At 50.3% G+C, this 15,619-nt stretch overlaps 2 protein-coding genes across 4 annotated transcripts in view; one reads left to right on the forward strand and one right to left on the reverse strand.

Moving 5' to 3' along the window:
• SERPINB9 (serpin family B member 9) overlaps positions 1 to 15,619 on the forward strand; it is a 220,342-nt gene that overhangs the window by 21,322 nt on the left and 183,401 nt on the right. The window lies entirely within an intron of this gene.
• Positions 1 to 15,619, reverse strand: part of BPHL (biphenyl hydrolase like) — a 38,329-nt gene that overhangs the window by 13,903 nt on the left and 8,807 nt on the right. For all 3 annotated transcript variants that reach the window (XM_070074485.1, XM_070074486.1, XM_070074484.1), the window contains 2 exons: positions 13,237 to 13,403; positions 10,785 to 10,938 (listed from right to left, as the gene is read on the reverse strand). In XM_070074485.1, the coding sequence (XP_069930586.1) occupies positions 10,785 to 10,938; positions 13,237 to 13,403 (321 nt within the window). The remainder of the gene's footprint in view (positions 1 to 10,784; positions 10,939 to 13,236; positions 13,404 to 15,619) is intronic.

Raw genomic sequence — 15,619 nt, forward strand, 5'->3', positions numbered from 1 at the left:
GAACAGAAGGACACGTTTAGTCTCGCACGAAGATGTCAGTCACCTTTAAACATCCCAGGCACAGGCCACCGCTGGGCCGTTCACCGCTCAGTCCATGTGCAATGCTGGAAAGCTTTGCCTGGCACCTCGTGGCTCACTCTTCACGTCAGCCAGTTGTCTTTTTTATCTATCTATCTGTCCATCCATCCATCCATCCATCCATCCGAAAGGCAGGGTTACAGAGAGGGAGAGACAGACAGTGAGAGATCTTCCATCCACTGATTCACTCTTCAGATGGCTGCATTGGTCAGAGTTGGGCCAGGCAAATGCCAGGAGCCTGGAACTCCATCCAGGTCTCCCGCACGGGTGCAGGGGCCCAAGGACTTGAGCCATCTGCTGCTGCCTTCCCAGGTGCATTCGCAGGGAGCTGGAGCAGCAATGGAGCAGCTGGGACTCAAATCCAGCCAGGTGTCTTACTCGAGTGTCAGCCAGGCTCCCCCTGGCACCCGGGGGCCCACCCTCTATCCACATTAAGTGTATCAGACCCCCGACAAACACCCAAGGAATGGAATTAGATCTGCACTTGAGGCTTTCTGTTAAGGGCCTAAAATCAAAGAAAACTCTCCTCTACTGCCTGAGTAGACATCAGTCACCTGTGAGATCCACGAGAGACTTGTTTCAGGACCACTGAACACACCAGACTCTCTGGACCCTCAAGTCATTCAGCAGACGGCTCAGTAACTGCACATAACCTGCACACGTCCTCCCGCGTACAATCTCGCATGCTGCAAGTGCCGCGTAAGCAGCTGCTGTACCACCAGGGAACAAGGACAAGGAATGCACCACCAGGGAACAAGGACAAGGAATGTACCACCAGGGAACAAGGACAAGGAATGCACCACCAGGGAACAAGGACAAGGAAAGCAGTTTGCACACGTCCGGGACAGGTGCAGTCCCCCCAGACATGTCTACCTCCAGCTGACGGGCTGCGGATGCAGGCGGCGGACTTGGAGACAACGAGGTATTTTTAAGAGGAGCTTTTTTCCCTGAATGTCCTATCTCCGTACATGAAAAAATACACGCAAATGATTTATTCTAATTTCTGCTACTGGAGAAAAAGTGGGTATAAAAGGCTAACTACTTATTTCAAACTCTGTTAGAGAGGAATCATTAGTAGGAAAGAACCAGTATCTAAAACCCACTTTTAAAACGAGTCAACAAATGCAGTAACTTAGCCTAACCTCTTCCTGATTTCTTTAAACACTGGTAATTTAAAGATTCGAATGCTCTTGAGCACGTTAAATATTGCTGACTGAGCATTCTATAGTGCCTTTGCTAAACAATCCACCTGGAGAGACCACCTGACAGCAGTGACATGAACTCCCATCAGTCTACAATGGTACGCACCTGCAGACAAACAGCGCCCTCCCCAGATGCAGCGGCTGCGTGGAGGATGACCTGCCAGTCACACCTGCAACGGCTCTCTGGAGGCCGGATGCCAGCACGGAGGCCGCCTGCCCTTGCTTCCGCAGGTGGCCGTAAGCATTCAGAGGGACACCCAGTGACTGCAGAGGGCGCAGGGGCAGAACTGCTCTGCATGAGAGGGCAGTCGGGGCGTAGAGAAGCAGTCTGGAAATGAGGAGGTGAGGGGGATGTCTGGGGAGAAGAACAAGGGGAACTGGGAGTGGGAGAGAGAGGAGAGAAGCTACGAGATGCCGGCATCCCATGTGGGTACTGACTCAGCTCCCTGCAAATGCACCTGAGGAAGCAGCAGAAGATGCCCGAGTACTTGGACCCTGCCACCCATGTGGGAGACCCTGATGGAGTTCCTAGCTCCTGGCTTTGGCCTAGACCATACCTGGCTACGGTAGCCATTTGGGGAGTGAACCAGAGGATGCCAGAGGATGGAAGATTCCCCCCACCCCCACACTTCCTCCCTCCCTCTCTGTAAATCTACCTTTCAAATAAATCTTTTTCTTAAAAAAAAAAAAAAAAAAGGATAATGTGAAGACACTCAATAGTAAACTTCCCTGCTGATACTTTCCCTGGGGATTTGGAGACCACAACCTCAGACAGGCTGCTGGCAGTGGAATGACTACATCATTCATAAAACATAGTTTGGGCTGGTGCCGCGGCTCAATAGGCTAATCCTCAGCCTTGCGGCGCCGGCACACCGGGTTCTAGTCCCGGTTGGGGCGCCCGATTCTGTCCCGGTTGCCCCTCTTCCAGGCCAGCTCTCTGCTATGGCCCGGGAGTGCAGTGGAGGATGGCCCAAGTGCTTGGGCCCCTGCATCCCATGGGAGACCAGGAGAAGCACCTGGCTCCTGCCTTCGGATCAGTGTGGTGCGCCGGCCGCGCCGGCCATTGGAGGGTGAACCAACGGCAAAAGGAAGACCTTTCTCTCTGTCTCTCTCTCTCTCACTGTCCACTCTGCCTGTCAAAAACAAAACAAAACAAAACAAACAAACAAAAAAAACAAAACATAGTTTGGCCACATTGTTGCAGTTCTAACAATTAATGGGCCAGGGGCTGGTGCCATGCACAGTGGGTTAATCCACCGCCTGTGGCACCAGCATTCCATATGGGCACCGGTTCGAGTCCCAGCTGCTCCTCTTCCGATCCAGCTCCCTGCTATGGCCTGGGAAAGCAGTGGAAGATGGCCCAAGTCCTTGGGCCCCTGCACCCATGTGGGAGACCCGGAGGAAGCCCTTGGCTTCTGGCTTCAGATTGGTGCAGCTCCGGCCATTGCAGCCATTTGGGGGGTGAACCAACAGATGGAAGACCTTTCTCTCTGTCTCTCTCTCTCTCACTGTCTGTAACTCTATCTCTCAAATAAATAAATAAAATCTTTATTAAAAAAAACAATTAATGGACCTGGCAGCTGAAGGTATGTGAGTATGTCTGTAAGAGAAAGGGAACCCTGAAGTAGAACAAAGGTGGCAGGGTGACTCAGATGCGGGGCAGGAACACTGCTAGTGCTGGCTGGGGGCGCGAAGCCTGCGATTCCTGCCTGAAGCCGAGGAGGAATGGCCCAGGCTGGTTCTGCGCACTGGCCCTCACAGGCGCAAGCCTTCTCAGAAGGGAAGCATTCAAAGGATGCTCACTGTGCTGTGTGTAGGTTTTCAGTCTCAAAGTACGCAAGTGTCGCCTCCTGGCCAAAGGGCAAAGGTCACAAGAGAAACAAAGTCCTCTAAAGCTGATGACAGCACTAGAAAACGGCGAGAGCGAGCGAAAGGAACTCTGCAGAACACACGACACAGAGACAAGGAGACGCGGAAGACAGAAAGACGAGGTCTACGACAAAGCACACACTCCAGACGAAGGCGAAGGGAGAAGACATGACAGGTGGGAGTGTTTTCAGAATGGATGCAAGCAACCATGGGCAAAAGTCAAACAGGACAAACGGAATGAAATCTGCACTGAGACACAACTCAGCAAACCAACAACACGTCCCGGGTAAAGGGAAGCTCTGAGAAACAGAGAGGAAAGACAGGCGAGTCCAAAGGAGGACACGCGGACCCACAGGAAGGGCTCAGCAGCAGCTGAGGGGGACTGCAGAGCCGGGGAGAGCAACTGCTGTCCCCTTGCATCCCCCGCCTGTCTTTCAACAACAAGGGCCAAATCCAGATGCCCTCAGGCAAACACTGGATCGGCCTCGAGGAAGGGACGCCTAGCGAGACACACCGGGCTGGAAGTGCAGGGCGAGTGACCGCTGGGGAATCTACACAGCAACCAACAGCACTCTGTGTGCCAAGCAGGAAACCAACACTGGGACACCTCCGCATGTTAACATGAAATAGCGCTGTCCACAAAGAAAGGGGAAAGAGCCACAGCTGTGAAAAGGTGTCTGCAGCACAACTACCCTTCAAGGGGTTATTAACTCCATTATCAAAAAACCACCATGAACAAAATCTGAACATCAGAAACACTGTAATAACACTGCAGTGTTCTGAGCGGGCGGAGCCCTTGGCTGTTCGCTCTGCTGTTGCACCTCATATGGCGCACCTGTTAGAAACACTGTATTACACTGTACGTATCATGCTTCATAACGGGGGAGCAACTTCAGTCTAGCCTCGAAGGTGCTGGTTGGGATGTGAGTATCCCATAGTGGAGTGCCTGGGTTCAAGTCCCAGCTTCTCCTCCAATTCCAGTTTCATACTGATGTCCACCCTGGGAGATGCAAGGTGACGGCTTAAGTAGTTGGGTCCCTGCCACTCATGGGGGAGACCTGGATTGGGTTCTGGCTCCTAACTGTAGGTATCTGGGGAATAACCCAGTGGATAGAAACTCCCTATGTCTGCCTTTTACCCAAATAAAATACATTTTAAAATATTACATAATTAAAAAGATACGAACAGGTTTCATACTGAAATAACCCAAAAGGTGACTAAACACAAACATTCTCCATCTTATTAATGATAGTAAATGAAGACTACAGTAAGATGACAGTTCACACTCACTTGATTGGCTAGGGAGTTAAAAGTCTGATAATTTCGGGTTTTTGTTGCCGATGTAAGTTACAGAATCACACAGAATGCTGGCAGAAGTGCAGATTTATTTTGTTGGAAACAATCTGTCACTTGTGCCGTGGTGCATCTGTCCACTTTCACGGGTGGGCGGGCGTACCCTCCAGAGATACTGCTGCTCCTGCGCCCAAAGGCACAGCACAGAAATGTTCACAGCAAACCAGAAGCACCTGGTAAGCACAACCTGGCGAATCCGCCCAGCGCACTGCACACCAGCAGTGAAAACCACTGCACTGGCGCCACCAGCGGCGTCATGAGCGAACCTCGGAGGTCAGTGCAAACACACACAGGATGAACGCGTTTTCATAAAGCTCAGGAACACGGAGACTAGATATGGTTTAGAATATAAACGTATGCAGCGAAACTTTTTTCAAAAAGACACCGGGCTGACGTGTAGAGCCAGACGAGGGAGGGAGCGGGCCGGGGAGGAGGCACAGAGACACAACAAGGCCCATCCTGGCCCCAGGGTGGGCTCGTGGCTGTCATAACTCACCCTCATCACACGTGCTGCACTCTACTTATCAAATACAAAGACACTCCAGTTCACTGGTAGAAAATGGAATTCAATGAGAAACTTATTTTGGTGTAAGAAATTTTGAAACCTCTGAAATCTGAAATCCTGGAGAATGCATATTATGAGAAAAACTATATGCACGGATTTCAAAATTTCCTGCATCCAAATAAATTTATTTTAAATTTCATTTTCATGAACTTTTAAAATACCCCATATATAATAAAAATTATAAAATAAATTCGTAAAAAGAAATATTCCTATGATGCAAGGGCCAGACCCTTGAAGCACCAAGCTGGCTGATGTTCAATGTGCAAGCTTTTCTGAAAACCGAAACAAGACAGCAGGCATGTGTAGCAAAAGACTTCCCCAGGAATGTCAACCTGGACAAGGCTTCAACTCCCTGTGGAAATAGCGTCTCAGTCCCAAAGGGCAGGAAGTCCAGCTGGAGCTGGAATAGCCGGATGTTCACATCAGGTTAAGAACAACAGTCTGGGAGTCGGACTGCCTGGGTCGGAGCCGCCACCCTGCACTGACTACCTCCGTGACAGCAAGCACTTCACCCCTCTAAGCTACAGACCTCTCACCAGAGAAATGAAACTCGAACAACACTGTGGAATAAAGTGTAAGTAAATTAATACAGAATGGGATCACCACAGTGCCGGGCATAGGCAAGCATCTGACAACACTTTCTGTATTTATTTACTTCTGCTAACTGACTTAAAGAGAAAGCTAGTTTTGGGGCCGCCTGCAGTGCCGGCATCCCATATAGGCACTGGTTCCTGTCTCAGCTGCTCCACTTCCGATCCAGCTCTCTGCCATGGCCTGGGAAAGCAGTAGAAGACGGCCCAGGTCCTTGGGTCTCCTGTGTGGGAGACCTGGAAGAAGCTCCTGGTTCCTGGCTTCAGATCCATGCAGCTCCAGCCATTTCGGCCAACTGGGGAATAAACCAGCGGATGGAAGACCTCTCTCTCTCTGCCTCTGCCTCTCTGTAACTGCCTTTCAAATAGATAAATAAATCTTAAAAAGAGAGAGAGAGAAAGAGAGAGAGAGTTTTGTCCCCAAGCACAATTACCATAAAAAACTAAGTAGCAGTTATGTTTCACAGTGAAGTTTCCAGACTAGCCACTTGAATCAGTTTGCTGATTCAAAACAGAATTTGTATCCCCAAGGATACAATTTTTTTTAAGCATGTAATGGAACCAAATGGTGGAACTGTAATGGAGAAAGTGTGTTCACACAGCATTAGTTAGTGAATTAATCCAGAGAACATTATTTGAGGCCAACTAAGTGTTAGTGCTGGCACAACTCGAGTCAGGTATGGGCTCTGACTTCACGGGCCCTGCGGTCCAGTCAAGAACCCACAAGAGCGGTGCCGTCATCTCCCTTCTCTGCAGGGCCAGGTTTCAAGACCCTCAGTAAACGTCTCGAAAGGAGGACAGTACTGAGTCCTGCCTGACGCTGCTTTTCCCTGCGTGTACGTTTCTATCATAGAGCTCTACAACAGGCATGATAAGAGATTCACAACAATGAATAATAATGAAATAGAACAACTGTAATGATATATTATAATAAAGATCACTTCAAACTTATAGTTTCCAGAATTTTCTATGTAATATTTTCAGCCCTAGTTCACCACAGGCAACTGGAACCGTACAAAAGGAAACCACAGATAAGGGGGCTCATGTAACCCGCTGGGCATCACTTATCAAGGTGAGAAATTTTAGAGGAGGTACAGGTCTGGAGGAAACATCATGGGTTAGTCTTCTACACACCAAATTTCAGGTGTGTGTGGGGCGACCAGATGAGATGAGAAAATCCAGCAGAAAGTGCCTGGGATTTGGGAGTAAGAGGAGACCAGTCCTGGGATGGGTGTAAAATGAGAGACCAACCGCTGGACACAAAGCCAGAGAAGAGCCAGGAACAGGAGGCATCCACGCAGAGAACACAGTGGCCAGGACTTTAACTTGGAGAACCTTCCAGAAGACGGGAGTGATCAGCAGCACACATATCATGAGCCTATTTTCACAGGCTGCAGAGTGAGCATGGAACCACAGGGCAGCCAAGTGTCCCTCCCGCAGGCTCCCAGAAGGCACTGCCTCTGCTGGACTGGGGGGTCAGGCCGGGGAACAAAGCAGTGGGAAGAAAGCAGAGAGGCACTGCACGGGACACGTTAGGCACAGGGCTGAGCGAGTGCAGAGCCAGAGCAACCGCACACTTGGAGTTTACAGTGACTGAGGCAGGGGAGGGAGGGGATGGGGGTGCACAGGACAAAGGGCCACCGTGCACGTCAGTGCAGCGTCTCAGGGTCTCAGAGGGACGGGCACCCAGCAGGTCAAGTGTTCAGGGACGCCTGCGTGGAGGTGGTGCTCGGAGCTGGGTGCTGGGGGGAGGACTCGCTTGCTGAGGAGCCTGGCTGGAGGGGAGGCCAGTGCGAGCCGGCGTATCAGAAGGCATGGGGCAAAGCAGTGTGGAGGCGAAGGCTGGCGTCAGGAGTGGCAACTGATGTGGTGTGGGAAACGCACAAGAGGGCCGAGGGAAAAGGAAGACGTGTCTAGAAGGGCCGGGTGGGCAGTACTGGCACGGGCAGCCAGGCCGCTTGGACCTCACTGACGTTACTCCAGGACTTTAAGTAGGAAAACTCTCCCACGCTAGGAGACAAGCTACACTAGGAGAACGGGGGCCAGGTGGACGGTGGGGAAGGGAGAGGTGGGGACAGGCTGGGTGGCATCTGAGTGCAGCCACATTAAACAAGAGGGCAGAACAGGGGCCAGGAGGACAGGGAGAGGTGGGGACAGGCTGGGTGGCATCCGAGTGCAGCCACATTAAACAAGAGGGCAGAGGAGGGGCCTTCAAGGGACAACCCTGGGTTCTGGCTTTCGTGTCTGTTGACAGAGACTCAGGGAAAGGACAGGTGAGTGAGGTGTGTGTGTAGGGTGAAGGATTCATCATGAAATAAGAAGCTCATTTTAAAGTTTTATTTATTTGAAAGGTGGAAGGACAGAGAGTGGGACAGAGAGAGAGGGAAATATCTTTGATTATCTGGTTCACTCCCCAAACGGCCACAATAGCTAGAGCTGGAACAGGTCAAAACCGAAACCCCAGAACTCCACCCTGGTCTCCCATGTGGGTGGCAGCGGCTCAAGCACTTGGACCATCATTTGCTATCTTCCCAGGCAGTTCAGCAGGAAACTGGATTGGAAGCAGAGAAGCCGAGACTTGAATGATGCTGATATGGGAGGCCAGTGCTACAGGCAGAGGTTTTACCCATTGTACCTGTGGGGAGCAACTCGGACTAGACTAAGTTACTGGAATTAAGACTTATTCTATGCATCTGCTCTCCCACAATATGGCGCTGGGAGAGGAGCAAACAGCTTCTACCCAGCTGCCTCTCGCCAACTTGACAAGCTGCAGGAGCTGCTCCTGATTGGAGGAGAGCAGCGTACTCGGCGTGTGGGTAGCAGAGTTGGGATTGGTGGAAGAGGACTATAAAGGAGGAGAGAGACAACATGCACGAGGAACATCTAAGGGGAACATCTATCTGAAGGAACACCTGTGCAGCCCCCGAGAGAGCCGGCCGGCAGTGTGCCGCTCCCCCGCGGAAGTGGGGAAAGTGGCTAGGGGGAACCGCCCTTCCACGGTAGCCAACCCGGGAAGAATCAGCAGCAAACCCGGGGAGGGCCGAGCAGACAAAAGAACAGCGCAGGGTCCTGTGTCGTTCCTCCACGAAGACGGGGAGCGACAGTACCATAAGGCTGGCCCCAGTAAGTTCAATTTTGGACCAAGGCAGATCATATCCTGGGGCATAACATGAGCCTTAAGAAATTTAAAAGAATTGAAATCACATAAAGTATATTTTCTGAATCTAATGATAATAAACTCAATACAGATAACAGAAAAATATCTGGGAAATCTCTAAATTCGGAAACTAAATAATATATTTCTAAATAAGCTTGGATCAGAGAGGAAGTCTGGAGGAATATCAGAAAGTATCTTGAACTGAACAAAAGTACAAGATATCAAAATGTGTAGGAAGCTTAGTTGTAGCAGTGCTTAAAGTAAAACTGATAGTGTATAATGCTTAGATTAGAAAAAAAAAAAGAAAGGCCTCAAATCAAGAAGCTAAATTTCTACTTTGAGACAATGGAGAGGAAAGTAAATTAAAACTCAAAGCATGGAGAAGAAAGAAAATAATCAAGAGTAGAAGCGATGACACTGAAAACAGAAAGCAGCAGAAATAAGTCAGTAAACCCAAAAGCTCGTTCTTTAAAAAGATCCATGAAGTTGATAGACCTCTAGCTAGATTGGCCAGGAAAAAAAAATACAGATGACCCAGATTACAATATCAGGCAGGAAAAAAAGAGGAGCTATCACTACAGACCCCACAGTTTTAAAGGTAACAAGGACAGAAACAACCTACAAGTGCTTGTTGGCCTAGACCAGAGGGGGACTGTGCTTATTTCCATGGGAACAGTTCCTGTGGTGTGGCCTGCAGTGGGCTGGAGGGGCCAGGGGCCAGAAGGGACCGGAGAAGGAAAGACAGGAGAAAGCACAGACGCCTAGAGCCCAGGCGGCTCTTTCGACGCGTCTGAGGAAGGCTATGGCGTCCAGGGTGTCAGCTACAGACAAGGGCTGGCAACTCACTCCCTCTGCTGTGGTGAGAAGGCACTGCAACAGCAGAGGTGGGGCAGAGACCCACGGGAAAACACCAGGGCACTGCACAAGGCAGACCCTTCCTCTGAGCCAGGCAGGACACGGTGGGGACGGGCAGGAGGACTGCCTCCGAGTCTCCTGTCTCTTTTACAAGGCAGAAAGAGGTGAAGAGCCAAGGTTCCGCACCAGAACGCTGCATTCAGGCTCGGACACAGCCACTTGACTCACACAAGCACGGAGAAGGTGACACGCCACCCAGGGCCCTGCAACCTTCTTTTGTAAAAGGCCAGGAGAGTGAATCCCTGGGCTCCGGAGGCTGGGGCCTTGTGCAGGACAGGAAACAGCCTACCCACCTTGTCCTAACTGCCTGGGGGGCCGTCTGGGGTCCTCTGGAAACACTCGGGACACAGAGCAACTGGCTGAAGAGGAGGGGCCTGGGCGGCCCTGCCAGCAGGTGGTAAGGGGCAGCCCAGACCCTGGCCCACCCCTCCTCCTCCTGAGAGCCTGGTCTCAGGGCAGCAGCTGGAGGCTGAGCGACTCCTGAGCTGCTGGCTGACGCTGCCTGGTAACTGACTGTCCCCATGTGTCCCGGGGCTCCCAGCGCAGCCCGGGGAGCAGACGGGCAGTGGGAGGGCACGGGCGCTGCAGGCTGCTCTCTGACCCACAGCACCAGTGCAAAAGCAGATCCAGCGCAGGCTGGCCACAGGCTGCGGCGTGCAGCGCCTGTGTGGTGCCTCTTAAAAACCTCTAAGAAACGCTTGAAGAATGACTTTCGAACCGCAGAAGGCACAGCAGCTCCTTCAACCTGTAGAGGAGGCTTCGCGTTTCAATCCAGCGCGGTTATTTTTAACAGGGCTCCTGGCGACACTGACCTCGCCCCGTCCCTTCTTAGGGCAGTATCAGAGTGACATAGGGGCTGACCGCACTCGGGCTTTTCCCGAGTCATTCAAGTCCCGCTTCTGAAACAGGAAGCTTTAAAGCCCAGGTGCTGCACTGCGCTGCTTCTGAGCACTCAGCACGCTTCCTCCAGAGTTGGGAGGCGGAAAACAGAGAGGCTGCGACTTGCCGACACGGGTCAGGGTGGGGAGAGCAGGCCCTGTGGTGGCGGAACGTACCCTGATAAATCCTGACGTCTTCATCAGTGACGTAGGCGTTGGCTCCCCAGATCACCATCTTGCGGACGTAGGACGGATACTTGGCGGCGGCAATGAGTGCGGTTATGCCGCCGTCACTCCAGCCCAGCAGAGACACCTTCTTAAACTGCAGCGCCTGTGGCACACAACAGAATGCAGGGCCCAGGTTACTACCGCCCTCTGCCCTGCCGAAGGAACCCGGGCGTCAGGAGCAACCAGCAACACAGGTGGGTGGTGTGGAGCGCCCTCGTCTAACACTGGGTGGCGTCACGCTTTCTCCCAATGAGTCTGCAGTAATACAACTCCTGAAACCTGACTGCAGGGCTGGGTTTGGAATCCGAGGGAACTACGGCTTCCGGTGGGATAAAACCTTGAGAAACTCGAAGCAGCAGGGACCAGCGTGCTTGGATCTGACAGTACTCCGTGTGCACATGCACGTGCCTGAGCAAGGACTTCCAGGACAGCAGTGACCAGAGCTGCCGGATGACGCGCAGCCCGGCGTCTGGCTGTGCCACTGAGCCCAACCGTGGGAAGAGCTGGTCACAGGCCGGCTGGAAGAGAACGTCATGGGGAAATTAGGTTAGGCTCAGGTGAATTAACCAGGGCTAAAAAGGAAGTGGACCAACATTATACCCAAGAGATGCTGCCTAGAAGTGAAGGAGTTAAACTTAAACTCAGCCATGTTGAAAGTTAACATCTTACAATAACAAGCCTCCCCTTACCTTTGAGTTTTCTTCAAATCCTGGGAACTGGTTCAAAGACCAGATGGCCGAGCCAACAAGATAAAGACCAGGTGGCCAGGCCTGTGGGACGCTTGTGTAAAATAATACCAAGAACCCTGACCCTATGCTGAACTCACTGGCTAAGTACTTGCCAGGAAGAACGGATCCTGTGCTAAACGTCAAAGAGAAAAACAAAAACAAAAACAACAACAAACTGCTTACTCACTTGAATAGTCGCCAGTTTAGGACAAGTATGAATTTAGAGCACGAGCCTATCAGATACTGCGTACCTGAACTTGCACGTTCAACTATAAAAACCCTAACGACCTTAGGGTAGGGGCACCCAGCTGCGCCTGGTGCGGACGTTGGACCAACTCGACTTTGAAATGAAGCTCTTGCATCTGCACCAGCCTCGGCTCCTGGTGGTCTTAATTGGTTGGAATCAGACGTTTCGGGTACAACAGTGAAGGAATGAACAAACACTCGTCCAAGACGCTTACTGACAGGATATAAACTGCTGTGACTACTAGAGATAATAACTTGGCAAGACCTTGTAGCACGAACATTTGTATCTTCTACCATCCAGCATGCCACCTCATAAACTCGTAATGGACCCTGTACATGTGTCCTGGGCTCCATGACATGGTACAGTACAGCAAAAAGTGAGGACTGAAATGTCCACAAACAGAATGCTCACGCCACGCATGATCACAGGGAGAAAGAAGGTAACTTAAAGATTGTTACTTATCTACCTTAGGAAAAAATGGGTGAGGACACAGCACATTTTATATGATGAGACACAGCAGGCTCCCTTCACAAGGGGGATGTCTGACTGCAGCTGGCACTGGCTCCTGTGAGCAGTTCTTTTTCTCTACGCAGTGTACAGTACAGCATGGACTCATGTCCCAGGCGAATCATCACCCCGCTCAGAGTGCTGCACGATTTAAAACTTATAAGCTGTTTTCTTCTAGAATTTTCAGACTGAAATCTTGGAAACCAAAACCATGGATCAAGGGGGGCTCCTGTGACCTGTGTCTGTGAGAGGCTGATGCAATGCTTACTTACTGATACGGAACCGCCTGATGACAAACTGCTCGATAAAAACAGCAAGTTGCAAAAACACTGGTACAGCATGATGCCATCAGTACTAACCTGGGTATTTAAATATGTAGGAAAAATGGGCCAGAAAGGTAGAGTCTTTCAAGTCTCGGTAGTAGGGTCTCCAGATGGCTGGATTGTGGGATCTTTCTTCTTTATAGAAGTTAAGACCCTTACCCAAAATGCTTGGGACCAAGACGTATTTTAGATTCAGATTCTTTTTTTCAGATTCTGGAATATTTGCAGTTATATAATGAGTATCTTGGGAATGAGACTCAAGTATAAACGTGAAATTCATTTATGTTTCATAGATCCAGTTTCACTAGCCTGAGGTGATTTCCTACAATATTTTTAGTGCACCTACATTGACTGCAACCTATTGTAGGTCAGGTGTGGAATTTTCTACTTGTGGCACCATGTCTGCCTCAACAAGTCTCAGATTCTGGAACACTGTAAGGATTTTCTATTTTGGGATTAGGGACGTGCAAACCATTTGCTTTGAAATTTCTTACAGGGTATTATCTTTGTAAAAGAGAAAAAGGACAACAAAATCAAACAAAGTGAATGAAGGTGCCCGGCCATCCCCCACCGCTGGGTGCTTCCCTGGGACCCACCTTCATCAGATCAATGGCATCTCTGGCATCCCTCTCAAAAAAGTCCACTGGGAAGTCACGATCCGGGGGCCTGGAATGTCCGTATCCCCGAGGGTCCCAGGCTACCACCGTGAACAGCTTCTTACTTAGGTTCTTAAGCTGGGGTCCGAAATCAGTCTCGCCACTTCCTAAAAACAGCATTAAGGTTACCTCAGCCGAATGCTCTCACTGTATCAAACATGGCACAGCACGAGAGAAGCAATAATCACCCTAAAACAGAGGGCTGGCGCCAGGCATTGGGCCTGTGGCTGAGGCCGGCGTCCCACACCGCAACGCCTGCCTTCGCTTCCCGGCTCCCGACCCTGACACCAGATTCCTGCTGGTGCACCCTGGGAAGCAGCAGGTGATGGCTCAAGTGGCTGAGTGCCTGCCATGCATGTGGGAGACCTGGACTGAGTTTCTAGCTCCTGGCTCTGGCCCAGTTGTGGGCATTTAGGGAGTGAACCAGCAAACGGGAGCTCTTTGTCTCTCAAAAGAGAAGCACTACAGCTAGTCTCCACTTGGCCATCAGCAAGGCAGGCCGGTCACTGCTGAATTCATTCACTGGGAGGTGGAACTGTTGTCCTGGCGCAGTTCAGATCTGTCGCTGACGCCCTGCTCCGCCGCTGCCTGGCTATCTATTTTCAGAAGAAACGAGGCTCTAACTTCCTTTGTTCCTTTTTTATTTCAGCATTTTTCATACCCCTTGAGCTTAATTTTCATTTTCTTTTTTTGAAATAATTAGTGAAAATGTTTAGAAACTAACTTACAGATGTATGCTTATAGGCTATTTTATTTAAAAAATTTTTATTTAAAAAAACAAAAACAAAAACTCATGGGGCTGTGGCATGGTGGGTAAAGCCGCCACCTGCAGTGCCGGAATCCCATATGGGCTCTGGTTCTAGTCCCGGCTGCTCCACTTCCGATCCAGCTCTCTGCTATGTCCTGGGAGAGCAGCAGAGGATGGTCCAAGTGCCAGTCCCTGCCACTCACATGGGCAACCCAGATGAAGCTCCCGGTCCCTGCCTTCAGCCTGGCTCAGCCCCAGCCATTGCAGCCAATTTGGGGAGTGAACCAGTGGATGGAAGATCTGTCTTTCTCTCCTTCTCTCTGTAACTTTTTCAAATATGTAAATAAATCTACAAAAAATTGAAAAAAAAATCAGAAAACTGAAACACCTCGATAGGGGTTAGGGGAGGCATGAAGGGAAGAAATCAATTTAAGTTTGTTTGATTAAAACAGCACAGAACTATAATAAACAGAGCCTGTGGCGGCCTTGACTGGCAGCCCCTGGCCTGCCCATGGGGTGACACAGGTGTGTATGTTCACACCCACTACACATGGTGTGAAGGCACTGCACTCTCTCCCAGAGCCTGGTCCAGGCCAGGTCAGCATTTCACTTGTAAAATCCACTCGACTTCCAGCAAACAGAGCTCAGGCCACAGATGCACACTGAACACCTTGCCCGGTGCCCTGGCTGTATTCAAAAGTGTCTTTCAAGGTGGTGCAGGCTCATTTCACACAGGTGAATCATTCAGAAAAAACAAAGAAAAAAAAATCAATGGACTGTCAAGCTAGGACTGTCCGAACACAGGAGCCTTCTTGGAGGTCCTTGACCTGCAGGGCTTCTACAGGGGGCAGGAGGGAATAGGGAGGGGCAGGGAAAACAGGCTGGAGACAACCACAGGAATCTGGCACACCCCCACGTAGAAAGCCCGGTGCCAAGAACGGGAAACTAAGCCTTCGAAGAATGAATGGGGAGCCCAAGCGTATGTCCACGGATACCAGTGCCCAGGACCTGTGACGCCCGTGGAGAGGGCGACAGGTGCTGGGGGCCAGGATGTGAGAATTTCACTGGCTTGGGTTCTGGAAGCATGCCGATGCTCTACACCAACAGTAACTAATTAGAAAAAGCATCTTGTGCCTGGATAACGGCTGCAATGCTGAAATAATGGAAGTCTGAAGTCACTGGTTTTACAGGTAACTCCGGCTTACAGCCAGCCATCAGAGTAAATGCCCTCCTTCATTACTTGCAAATAATTATGGATTTAAAAAGGTACTAAACACCATCAGATGGAGAACATTTTGTTTTTTTTTGTTTTTTTTTGGTTTTTTTTTTTTTTTGGGCCAAGGACCATCTGGATATTTATAACATCAACCGTGGGCCACACAAAATTGTCAACTTGAAAATTAGCCTGCCCCTCCTCCCTGCCACTCTGCCTGGATGTCTTCGACTCTAATGAATCTTGCTTTTAAATCCAAAAAAAAAAAAAAAAAAAATTAGCCTGCTATAGATTTATTGAATTTAAGTCCCACCTGCAGTTGCCTTAGCAGGGCCAGGACAAATGGTTCTGCAAGACTGATA

The sequence above is a fragment of the Oryctolagus cuniculus genome, chromosome 5 (genome assembly GCF_964237555.1).
Source record: "Oryctolagus cuniculus chromosome 5, mOryCun1.1, whole genome shotgun sequence".
NCBI lineage: Eukaryota > Metazoa > Chordata > Mammalia > Lagomorpha > Leporidae > Oryctolagus > Oryctolagus cuniculus.